The sequence below is a fragment of the Falco cherrug genome, chromosome 4 (genome assembly GCF_023634085.1).
Source record: "Falco cherrug isolate bFalChe1 chromosome 4, bFalChe1.pri, whole genome shotgun sequence".
NCBI lineage: Eukaryota > Metazoa > Chordata > Aves > Falconiformes > Falconidae > Falco > Falco cherrug.
The window spans coordinates 11,629,623-11,642,344 of record NC_073700.1 but is presented as its reverse complement, the minus strand read 5'-3'; the positions used below and the strand labels follow the sequence as shown (position 1 = coordinate 11,642,344).

The 12,722-nt window shown below is 50.9% G+C and overlaps 1 protein-coding gene across 1 annotated transcript; it reads left to right on the top strand.

Annotated features, from left to right (window-relative positions):
* Nucleotides 1–135: 135 nt before the first annotated feature.
* Nucleotides 136–12,722, top strand: MCM2 (minichromosome maintenance complex component 2). The gene is made up of 16 exons (XM_005432520.4): nt 136–202; nt 706–893; nt 1,481–1,656; nt 2,313–2,576; nt 3,585–3,804; nt 4,124–4,331; nt 5,051–5,185; nt 5,384–5,575; nt 6,700–6,793; nt 7,303–7,553; nt 7,808–7,934; nt 8,150–8,262; nt 8,386–8,619; nt 9,402–9,584; nt 10,564–10,719; nt 11,648–12,722. Exons 1-16 carry the CDS (start codon nt 197–199, stop codon nt 11,756–11,758), a joined length of 2,658 nt encoding a protein of 885 aa, XP_005432577.3. The 5' UTR covers nt 136–196; the 3' UTR covers nt 11,759–12,722.

Sequence of the window (12,722 nt, the reverse complement as noted above, 5' to 3'; positions counted from 1 at the left end):
CATCCCAGAGGGAAATACCCAAATGTTTGCGGCCCCGGCCCGCTCCAGGTTCCCGCCCGCCGCCTCATCCATATTCACGCGGCGGGGCGGGGCCCGCCCCCGGGGCTGTTCATTATTCATGACGTTTCGCGCGCTTTTGCGGCCACGTGGGCCAGTTTTCGCGCGGAATCCGGCGGGGCAGGAAGAGGCGGCGGTGATGGCGGTGAGCGGCCGGGCCGGGGCGGCGGAGCGGTGCCAGCCCCGTGGGTGCCGGTACCGGTTCCTCCCCGCCGTGGGAGCCTTGGCACTGCGGTCACGGTCGTGCGGCGCCCAGAGGGGTGTCGGGGGAGCGGGGGGGGGGGGGATGTGAATGGGGGAGCGCGCGCCGAGGGCCCCCAAAAGCCGAGGGGAGTTTCCCCCGTGCCCTGCACCGGAGGAGAGATCCGGAACCGGGCCTGGGCAGGGGGGCCGGAGCCCTTCGCTCCGCTTGCTCTGGGCTTGGAGGATGGATCTCCGCACACTCTCCCATGCGTTCCCGTTGCCATTTGCAATAAGGGCTCATTATTTTAGTCTTATCCCCAAAGACTCATCGCTGATCCATGCCCCCCCTCTGCCCGCCGCCCCCCTTGCAGAGCTTCCTGGAAGATCTGATTCCCTTCTGCCCCGGGCCGGGGAGGGGGGTGCCCCGGGCCCCCCGGCCTCACCCGTTCCCCCTCGTCCTTGCAGGACTCCTCCGAGTCGCAGGCGGCAGCCACCAGCCCGGTGCGCAGCTCACGCCGGGGCGATGCCTTCACGTCCAGCCCCGGTGGGGACCTGCCCCCCTTCGAGGATGAATCCGAAGGACTCCTGGGGACCGAGGGGCTCCCCGAAGAGGAGGAAGAAGGGGAAGAGCTCATCGGGGAAGGGATGGAAAGGTAAGAAAACAGGTGGGAGCCAGCTTTTTGGGGGGGTTGTGTCTATGGATGAAGTTTTGCTAACGGGATGTAGTGCAGCCAGCTACATGGGGGGCTCTCCACCGCGGTGGTGTCCCTCTGCTGTGGTGGTGGCTGAGGTGAGAGGGCTGAAGAGCTACTGGATAGTGGAGAAAAGTGAGGGCGTGGTGTCATTTGAGTCCTGGAAGAGCTGAGCAAATTGCAAGCAGGGAGCAAAGTGCCATCACAATTCAGCGTAGGTAAACCAAGATCTCCCTGGATGAATGATATGCATCAAGCCTAGATCCTTACTCCTGCAGGCATAAATTTTGAAATTTTTTCACTCAGCCAGGCCTGCCGGCAAGCTGGTGAACTTTAGAATACAAAGGCTTGAATGTTGGCATTCATAACTATGGTGCTGGAGCCCTTTGTACTGCAGGGCATCTTCTGCTGTGAAGTGCCTTCCTGCTCAACGCGTTCTGTCTTGCTGCAGAACAACTATCCTGACACCCATGCAGCAGTAGCCAGAGAAGGGCTGGAGAAGGGCTTCCTGGAGCCTGGCCTGATTCAGTCCTTTCTGTGTGTGCTAGGGACTACCGCCCCATCCCCGAGCTGGATGTCTATGAAGCAGAGGGCCTGGCCTTGGACGATGAAGATGTGGAGGAGCTGACTGCCAGCCAGCGGGAGGCTGCAGAGCGAGTAATGAGGCAGCGAGACCGCGAGCTGGAGCAGGGCATGGGCCGCATGAGGAGGGGGCTGCTTTACGGTAGGTGGAGATGAGCTGTACCCCGTGGGCCGCTGATCCCTGCGGGGTTGGGTGTAACCTGGCCCTTGTGGGGAACCTAGACTCTCACCCTCATATTACCATGGAGGCCACTCTAGAGCTCCAGCCTGTTTGGATTCTTAGTGAAATTACTGGCTGTGGGCTTGCCTGGACTTCCCAGTGTTTTGGGGAGTCCCTTTGTTTTGGGCTTCCTAGGAGCTCACTTGTTCCGTTCTTCTGGTTGCGTGTTCGCTGTTGATACAGTCAGGATCCTGGGCCTGTATCAAGGCTTTGGAATTCTACCGAGTGTATGCTGTCGAGTGTGTTGCTGTCCCTGTAGAGACTTTTGTGGGCTGGGTGGGAGAGCTTGTGATGCACTTGGAAGCCCCTTCCTTGGCCTTCCTCCCTCAGTGCATTAATGGGCACAACTGTGTACTGTTGCACACAAATCTTATTCACCCCCATGAAGTCTTTAGTGATTTTGTGGAAGATTTATGAGCCAGGCTAGAACTGAATTTAGGTTGGGCCTGGGGTGGCTCTTGGTTTGTATCCCAGGCTCTGACCTTGCTTCCACAGCCTGTGCAGTCCAACTGTGACTAATCCAGAGGGTAGGAATGGGAATCCCAGCTCTTTTAACAATTTTTCCTCCCAACTCTTAGATAGTGATGATGAAGATGAAGACCGTCCTTCACGGAAGAGGCGGCTGGCAGAACGGGCTGCCGATGGCATGGAGGAGGAAGATGAAGATATGATTGAGAGCATTGAGAATCTGGAAGACATGAAAGGGCATTCAGTGAGGGAGTGGGTTTCCATGGCAGCTCCCCGCCTTGAGATCTACCACCGCTTCAAGAACTTCCTGAAGACCCATGTGGATGACCATGGGCACAATGTCTTCAAGGAGAGGATCAGCGACATGTGCAAAGGTAGGGCTGGGTGATTAGAGGCTCTCTCCTCTTTATGTGGGTCACAGTACTCTGCAGTGATCCAGTCCATAGGTGGATTTTTTTCTGCCAGCCCTGTTTGTCCCAGACATTGAGTCAGCGCTTTAAGAAACTCTGATGCTGATGGAGATAAATGAATAATGGAGACATCTACTGTCTTCTTTGATTCTGGCTGACTAATTAGAAGGCCCCTGGCGTCTGCTACTCATTAATATTCATATCGTAGAAATGCTAGCAAAAGAATATGTGGGGCAGCAGACAGTGGTCTGCAAGTTTGCAGCCTGAAAGAGACAACAATTGCTTGCTGTCTGTGCCAGTTACTTTCTCACACTGGAGACTTGGTTATCCAGCAAGGGGACACAAATAGGCCTTGTGACTTTGAAAACCATGTCAGTGTTGCAGCTTCGTATTCTGAAGCCAGAAGAAGCAGTCATTAAGGCTGTCATTGATAAATTTTAAAAGCAGAAATTGTCACATCTAGGAACAGCTCACGTAACTGCAGTTGTTTGTATTTCTTTATATTGAGGCAGAAGTTCCAGAAGCTTGAGTAGGGGATCAGGGTCAGTGTTATACAGCTAGAAAATAAAAGGCATTTGTCTTGTCCCTTTCCAAGAACGTAAGATGCAGGAGGGTTTTTTTGCCAGCCATTCAGCACAGTTGTCTCTCCCATTAACTTCTGTTTCCTGGAGGTCTGTGGGAGAGTTGCATGCTGGGCTGACACTTTTGAGTCTTAGGAGCACTGAGCCTGGGAAGTATCAGTGCTGAACTGGAGAGGAATAATTACAAGCTTGGTACTGATGAAGAATTTGTCAGAGAAGTAAATTGAAAAGTTTTCCACCCGTTTTCAAATTGGTGGCCTCTAAATATTTTTCAGGGAAGACAGATGTCTGTAAACTGCAGCCTGCAGGTTACAGGCTTGTCTGTTCTGGCTATCTTTTGCCTGAGAAGTGAGCAGGTTGAAAATACAATTCACCCCATCTTTTTCTTAAGAGAACAGAGAGAGTCTGGTGGTGAACTATGAAGACCTGGCAGCCCAGGAACATGTCCTTGCCTACTTTCTGCCTGAGGCCCCAGCAGAAATGCTGAAGATCTTTGATGAAGCAGCCAAGGAAGTGGTGTTGGCCATGTACCCCAAATACGATCGTATTGCTCAGGAGATCCATGTCCGTATCTCACACCTCCCTCTGGTGGAAGAGTTGCGGTCACTCAGGTAAGCAGCAGAATTACTAGCAGTGGCTGTGGAGCCTGCAACAGGCTTTGGGGTGCTCAGGAGGAATCATCTGCTAGTTAAATAGTTAAACCTTTGGATAAATGCCAACAGGATGACTGATCTTATTACAGGAAAAAAGTCTTACTAAGGATGAACTTTCAGTGTCCCTGAGGTAAAACACAAACCTGGGTAGAAAACTCTACTGATAACTGTTTCTTACTAGGCCTTTGGTAGTTGTGCCTTGTAGAAAGGGTATTTCTATAGGGTGTTCTGCCTTCTGTGCCCTGCAGGCATCCAGCATCAGTCTGTCTTTCCTCAGGCAACTGCACTTGAATCAGTTGATCCGGACCAGTGGAGTGGTGACAAGTTGCACAGGGGTCCTGCCTCAGCTCAGCATGGTCAAATATAACTGCAGCAAGTGCAGCTTCATCCTGGGACCCTTTTTCCAGTCCCAGAACCAGGAGGTGAAACCTGGTTCCTGTCCAGAGTGTCAGTCTCTTGGGCCCTTTGAAATCAACATGGAAGAGGTAAGAGATGTGCTTGCCTGGGTGGTGCTGTCTGCTCGTCCTGCCCAGGCTGCTGCACTGCCGGTTCCTCCCAGCCCTGCCTTGGCTCCCACCCGGAACAGGCTTGATGCTGGGAGGGTGGTCTCTAGCTGTATCTGGGGGTCTGTGAAGATAGATCTTGTCTGTTTGAGCTCTTGACCTGAATCTGCCCAATTTAGCAGCCAAAAGTCATTTACTGCCTCACTGTTAAGTGTTTGGGTTGAATCTTTCGCCACAGTCATCCCTGTGGTACACAGTTACCTATTCATGTTGTAGAAATGCAGACACAGGCTGTCCAGCTCTCCTTCCCAAGTTGGATCAGTATTTCCGATCTGCCAGCTAAGGAGATTAGAGGACCGTAGCAAAATCATTGATGTGGATCTTCTGACTTTCATTCTTTGCTTTGCTATCTTTTAAATGGAGCATCCTCCTCCTAGGAAATGGTCCAGTATTTGGGTGGACAAACACTGTGGAGGCTGAAGCACGGTGGTGAGATGTGGCAGAGTACTTTCCTGTCCCCTTTGTTGTCTGTCGCACCCTGGAGTTGCTCCTCACAACCTCCATCCTCCTCTGCCCATAGTTTTCTGACCAAAGTATAGTAAATCTTTGAATGGACCTTCTCTGGTGAGGTGCTTTTCAAAAACATTGGCCATGCTGATGCCTGCCAGGCTTGCTAGGTAACTTTTATTTTGTTGCTGCAGACGGTCTATCAGAACTATCAGCGCATCAAAATCCAGGAGAGCCCTGGGAAGGTAGCTGCCGGCAGGCTGCCCCGCTCCAAGGATGCCATTCTCCTTGCCGATCTGGTTGACAGTTGCAAGCCAGGGGATGAGATTGTGAGTACATTGTTGAACTCGAGTACGGGGTGAGCAGAGAGCATTTTTGAACTCTTGACATCATGGGAACATCTGTGGGGACTTGAGGGATTGTCCTCAGATGCGTTTGGGCAGCTACTTTTGAGAATGGCCTCTTAAAATGGAGAGGGGGCTGTTTTGTACCGTGCAGACACTGACATCCAGCCTCCTGGTTCCCAGGAGCTAACAGGCATCTACCACAACAACTATGACGGCTCCTTGAACACTGCCAATGGCTTCCCAGTGTTTGCGACTGTGATCCTGGCCAACCACATTGCTAAGAAGGACAACAAGCTGGCTATTGGAGAACTGACTGATGAAGATGTGAAAGTGATTGTGGGTCTGTCCAAGGATGAGCAAATTGGGGAGAAGGTGAGTCAGCCTCAGACATCCCTTCTTTTCCTGTTGATAGCTTTTGATAGCTTGACATCGCCTGGCAGCCGGATCAGAAAGTGATGAAAAGTGTCAGTTGGCTAAGCAGTGGCTAAAGAAACTTCTAGACATCCCAGTTCCCTCTGAATGGTCTTCTGTAGCTCTCAGACAGCTGTTAATGAGAGTGAGTTACAGGAGGGAAGTAAATAAGAAACTTCAATTGTACTTTAGGGCGTCACATTTTCTGTTTCTCCCTTTCCTCCTCTGAGCCTTCCACATCACAACAGGGCTGGAGAACGAATGAGAGGCACTCAGACACTACTTACATTTAATCATTGTTTTGTCTTTCCGTACCTTGAAAGCAAAGTGGGGGAAGTGTTCTGAGGGGCCAATGCTTGGGCCTTCAGTCCCCTTAAGGGGATGTTATTACTTAGCTTAAGCCCTGGGAGAGATCTTAGCTTTGCTTGTCTGCATGCTAGGACCTGAATCCAGTACTTGAAAGAAGAAAGCTCCTCGATGGGTCCGTGTTCAACGTCACTTGCGTCAAGTTTAAGCTCTGAAATAGGGGGACTTCGCTCTCTTTTTTTCACTTTGTTCATGCTGGTTTTATATTGACTGCTGTTCCCCATGGGTGAATCAGCTTCAGTTGAGCCAGGACTATTGTAACATCAATAGTCTCCAGCATCAGGCTATTATCAGAATGCCCTCGAGAAAATAAGCCAGTTGGTCGTAATATTTGACCATGATGACAATTCGTGTGCGGTGTAGCCCATTCAGCTACTATCACACGCAGTGAGTAAGTCTCAAATCAAGGTCCCCAGCTTTGCAATGGCTGATAACAGCCACTGCAGTGTGCTTTGTGTACAACAGGAGTGTGGAGGCAGTGGCAGTTAGCTTCCAGCACCAGACTACACAATCTGCCATAATAGCACCATTTTTTAAGCACCTTTAGGGGACTCTGGGTGGGTAGTTACCTTTGAAAAAGCCCCATCACCTTGGATAATAAAAGACTCTGGAGACAGCAGTATCATAAGGGTCACTGTAGAACCTTGATGATGGTCATGCCAAATTCTGTCCAGAATAGGAAATTATATTCCCTGTTCAACTCTTGGGTTTCCTTTCAGATTTTTGCCAGCATTGCCCCATCTATTTACGGACATGAAGATATCAAGAGGGGCTTGGCTTTAGCTCTCTTTGGTGGAGAGCCCAAAAACCCAGGTGAGTGTCACTTGGTGTTACTTCACTCTGCTGAAGGCAAATGAAACTGGGTTTGTGCCGCTGCAATGAAAGCGGTTAGAGCTGTCTGTGTGTCTTGGTGATAGATGAGGTAGTAGGCTGGGGATATCTGTGATGGAAGTGGCTGCTTCTGTCATGCTGAAAATTCTGGTGTGACAGTAGAAGCGCTAAGCCTGAAATCAGCCGCTGCTGCAAACCTGGGCAAGGTTTTATCCCTCCTCCTCTAGGAGGTCATGTTTGATGCCCCTTCAGCAGCTGGACCTTTTGGCATCCTGATTTGTTGTCATCCCCTTAGAAGGGTGTGTTCGGCAAGGTTAGAAACGCTGTTTTACACATGTGACCCCCTCCAAAGCTGACTTTCCCTCGACTTCCCTGTAAAGTTTTTTCCCTGCCTGCTGTTTGCCTTCCCTTCAGCTTTGTGGTGTTCAGGTCAGGGTAGCTATCAAGCCATGCACTCAGGTGTCGATGTGTCTCTCCCGTCACTGTTGTAGGTGGCAAGCACAAAGTCCGTGGTGACATCAACATGCTTCTGTGTGGAGACCCTGGTACTGCAAAATCACAGTTTCTTAAATACATAGAGAAGACATCTAGCAGAGCGATATTCACCACTGGCCAGGGTGCTTCTGCTGTGGGCCTCACAGCTTATGTCCAGAGGCACCCGGTCAGCAAGGAATGGACTTTGGAGGCAGGAGCCCTCGTGTTGGCTGACAAAGGCGTCTGCCTTATTGATGAGTTTGACAAGGTGAGGCCCAGTGTCATCCCTGTGGGAAGGATTGGCTGTGGAGGGACCAGCTGTAACCTCTGCTATGAGGAGATGCTGTAACTCATGGTACCATCTCCCAGCTGACCCAGGTTCCTGCAGTTTGCTTAGCTCCTTGCTGGCCCATAGTGCAGTGTGCTGCCTTTTCAGAGCATCAGGAGCTGATTCCCCTTGGTGTGTTGGGCAATGGGGTGAAGGCACAGATTCTGTTTTAAGTCATTCTTGCTTTCTCATAGATGAATGATCAGGATAGGACCAGTATCCATGAAGCCATGGAACAGCAAAGCATTTCCATCTCCAAAGCAGGCATTGTCACATCCTTGCAAGCCCGCTGCACTGTTATTGCTGCTGCCAATCCCATAGGTAAGTGCTGAGAGATCATAGGACCGTCTTGGGCTTTCAGCATCAGTCCACAGTCATGAGAACTGTTGTACAGCTGCCCCTCGCTCTACCTGGTTCCTTCTATCTGGAGCAGAGATGAAGTGAGCGGGAAAGTCTCCAGTAAGCTTCTGGAGGTCTGTGCTTCAGAGCTTCAGCCTTGGAGCCCGTGTTTGACTTCAGTTGTCTCTGTGATCCAGGTGGGCGATATGACCCATCGTTAACTTTCTCCGAGAATGTAGACCTGACAGAGCCTATCATCTCTCGATTTGATATCCTGTGCGTGGTGAGAGATACGGTGGACACTGTGCAGGTATGAATCTGAGCTTGTGCTGGGCTTGTGGTACTGCTGTTGGGATGCTCAGCTGCAGTTACCCACTGAGTTTTGCTGTCTGGTGAGTGTCTTCAGTGTCTGTTTGTCCACTGCTGTCTCCAGGATGAAATGCTTGCCCGGTTTGTTGTTGGCAGCCACATCAAGCACCACCCAGGTAGCAAGGAGGTAGTGAATGGGGACATCATTCTTCCCAACACATATGGGGTTGAACCCATTCCCCAGGAGATCCTGAGGAAATATATCATCTATGCCAAAGAGAAGGTCCACCCCAAACTCAACCAAATGGACCAGGACAAGGTGGCCCGGATGTACAGTGACCTCAGGAAAGAGTCTATGGTGAGAATATTGAGGAAGGGGGGGAAGAAGTATGTAGACTGCAAATCAGCCTTAGACTGCTCCAGCGTATGTTGACACATTCTTGCCATGCCTGTCACAAAAGTCTGTGCCACTGTTTTGTGAGAGACAGGCAGATCCTGCAGTGTCTGCTGAACAGATGATTCTTCATCTAAATGCAGTCTCTTGCCTGTTGGTGATCTGTGGACTGATAGAGTGGACACATATACTAGTGCCTGCCATGGCAAAGTCCTCTTACTGTCACCCAGTCTGGCAGGCACACAGGAGACGTTTGCATTCACTCAGACCCATATGCTCCTCATACATTACAGGGAGCTGTTCTGTGTAGAAATGCCCTCCTCTTTTGTCTGTGGGATCTTTCAGGCTTGTTTCATGCTCTCCGTGTGGAAGAGGAATTTGTTGAGGTCAGAGGGAGATGTTTGGAGCTTGGGAGACTGTCTTTTCTTTTGTAATTGGCTTTTTGTTTCTTTAACTCTTCCTAAAAGTTGCTGGAGGAAATGAGATTGCTGTTCCTGGAAAGGCACTAAACAATGGCAAAGAGGGACGCCACATAGCATCCCCTTGCACGCTGCTGAAATAAAATGTTGGACAGGGGAGCCTGTACCACGCTGCAGAACATGCCAGCAGGTGGCAGAGCCTCCTTAGCCTTAGCCAGGAGCAGCTCCCTGCAGAGTAAAGTATGTCCTAGGCCAGAAGCCAACTATCTTGCCCCTTGTCTTTTACTCTTCGGTAAGGAGTTGCCTTCTCCCCCTCTCCCCGCTTAGGCGACCGGCAGCATCCCCATCACAGTGCGTCACATTGAGTCCATGATCCGGATGGCCGAGGCTCACGCCCGCATGCACCTGCGGGACTATGTGGTGGAGGATGATGTCAACATGGCCATCCGGGTGATGCTGGAGAGCTTCATTGACACGCAGAAGTTCAGCGTCACGCGGAGTATGCGCAAGGTAGGCACTGGCTGAGCTGAGGGCTGTAGCTGCACCCCAGACCCCGTGGCTTTGACTGCAGCCTTCTTGCGCTGCCCTGGCTGTGGGAAGAGATTCTTCCATACTCTGCAGGGGTCTGTCCTGCAGAATCAGGCACTGAGCCCCTGTAAATGGAGTACTGCAAGTCTGAAGGCACTGCTGCGTGACTGCTCTTCACTAGTGTGTGGTGGGGCAATGTATTTGTTGGGGCTGAGAAGGAAATGTACCCCGAGCTTCTGTATTAAAAGCGCTGCCATGTCTCTCTTCTTTTTTCGACACTTTCCCTGCTATTTTGGCACATGACTCCCGCTGCTGCTGCTGCCAGGTGATCCAGCTGAGCAGGCAGTTAGTTTCTTCACGTATTTTCTAGGGCTCCTCAGGGGACAGTTAACTACAGAGCGCACTCTGTGGTTTCGTGCACAGCCTGCCCTTTTCTCTGAGTGGCAGGGGCTGGCTCCGAACAGCTCTTGGCTGGCCACAGCCTGGCATTTATCCACTCTGAGTGTCTGCCCTCAATCTGGACAGCTCGTGGCCTCTCTCTTTGGCTGCAAACAGCCGGCCAAGTGTGATGTCTGCTGGGGAGGCACAGGGCAGACTGGGTTAAGGGAAGCTGCTCTACGCCTTCCCCAGGGCCAGCGCTCCCACAGCTGCTTCACCTGGGAGCAGCACACCTCCACAGCTGTGTGCTGCTCGCCCCCAAGAGGCTCCAGGGCCCCTCCAGAGACTTTAGATGTGTATAAGAGCAGCCAGCAGAGGAGTGTAGTGGCTGTCATTGCATGTGCAGGTGGCATCTTGGCAAGACTGAAGTCCCTTAAGAGACACTAAGGGCACAGGTGACAGTAGTGTCATTTGGTTCCCCTTGTGGTCTGTGGAAGGAGGGGGGAGGTTGGTGCTGGGCTCAGGAGACTGCAGTGCATTGCTCAGTTCCTGACCCTCTTGGCTCATCTCATCTTTCTCCCAGACGTTCTCCCGCTACCTTTCATTCAAGCGAGACAACAACGAGCTGCTTCTGTTCATCCTGAAGCAACTGGTTGCAGAGCAAGTGATGTACCAGAGAAACCGCTATGGAGCCCAGCGAGACACCATAGAAGTCCCAGAAAAGGATCTGGTGGATAAGGTATGGGCTTATCGTAACAAGCCTTCCCTGGAGCTGTTCCTGCTCTCTGCAGCCTCAGAATCAGAGGTGTTCTCTGATTAACACCAGTCTTTTTCTGGTATCATAATTCAGGAGGGGATGTTACAGGTCTGTTTCACCCAGAATCAAGACTGCATCATCTGTCTCCTGCTCCTCACTTGTCTGGAAGCTCTGTATTCTTTCCCCTCCATTCTCATGCACCCCCATAAAGCTTTGGGTTTGGAGTGGTAAATCCTGCAGTACTGCTGGTGCTTTGCAGGTGAATGAGAACACAAGTTCCCTGGCACCTGCGTTTGGAGAAGCAAAGAGCAGAAAAGTATCTGTTTGTATGAACTTTCCCAGTCCCTCCTGAGGCTCATCCTCCTCCTTAATGTATCTTCATTTTGGTCCAGGGGATGCGCTCTTGACTGGAACTTAATGTGCAAAGTATTGACCTTGCTTGGCGCTAAAGCAGTATTTGATTCCTTGGTTGCTGCTTTTATGCTCTTTGCATCAAATGTGCAGAGTAACTATTTCCAGAGCCACATCTTGGTGCTGCCAGTGTGACCACCTGCAGCCAGAGGTCTGCAAAATTGTCTCCCACCCAGTGAGGTATGAGGGACTTTTGGATAATAGTTACATTCTACTCTAGTGGAAGTAAAAGGACGAGCTGAGAGCAAGCAGGTGCTGAGCCAGCATCCTGTCTTTGCTCAGCTCAGCTCTGCCAATGCTCCTTCCTCCTGACCTGCAGTCTCCCCTGCTACTGCAGTTCTGGTTCCTGCTGAGCAAAGCAGAGATTGCTGACTGTCAAATTTTATGCAGCCTCTGCTATGGAAAACCGCATGGTTTGTTGTTTTGTTTTGGGGTGTTTGTTTTTGGTTTTTTTTTTCAAATAAACAGTTACCTCTTCCCTCCCTCCTCCTCCTCCCAGGCTCGGCAGATCAACATCCACAACCTCTCAGCCTTCTATGATAGTGAAGTGTTCAAGATGAACAGGTTCAGCCGGGATGTGAAGCGGAAGCTGATTGTCCAGCAGTTCTGAGGCTGGCAGCAGTTTGCCACGTGCTCCTGTGAGATGAGACCTCTGTCGTGCAGCCCTCCCAGGAACACTACAGAGATCATGATCCAGAGGGACTAAGCTGCACATTCTCTTGCTTGCTTTGTGCCTTACGGATTAAGCGAGTGCTGAGCTGCGGAAGACCTTGTAAATAGAACAGAATTAAGTAGTTAAATGCCCAGCCAAGTCTGTTTAGCAACTTCGTTTGCAGTTTTGCCTTGTAGCTAAGCACAACAGGGAGAGAATTGCTGGCCACATAGATGGCACGTTTGCTGTTTGTTTGTTGCTAGTTGTTACGGGCTAATCTGCAGGAGGGACCAAGTGAGAGCATTCAAAAAGCATTTGTCTGCTTTATCCATGCCCCTTGGATTGCAAGTACCCTCAGGGATTCTCTTTCCCATGTCTGGTGACTGTACAGCCTTCTGGGTGATAATTGAGATGGCTTTCAACTCTCTCTGAACCAGCCAGCCTCTCAGCTCTAGGCCTTTGTGCCTGACACTTGACATTTCCCCAGGTGCCTACGTGGGTTGACCTTGTGTTTGGTTTCTGCAAGGGCGGGGGGGGGGGGGGGAGGGGGAAAGATGAGAACTGAAAAAAATTGTAACCTTTTCTAATATTAGTGGTTATCTGTATGGGCAGTGAAAGCTCCTTCGGTACCTACTGGGGAATGTCCAGAAGCCTTGGGGAAGGAGCTTCCCCTGCCTTACTGGGTGCTATGTCTGTGCAGCTGTCAGCAGATGTGAATTTATGGCTGGATTGAAGTGTTGGCACCTAAACTGAATGCCATTTCTCACAGCCATTTGTTGAGGGTAAAGTATCCATGGTGCTGTTTTTGGGAGTAGCAGTGGAGGAACCCTGAGCTGGAGATGCTCAGGCAGGACAGGATGGGCTCAGTGTTGACATGCAATTTTCTCACTGTGTGTGTTTTGAATACATTTGTTTTTCAATA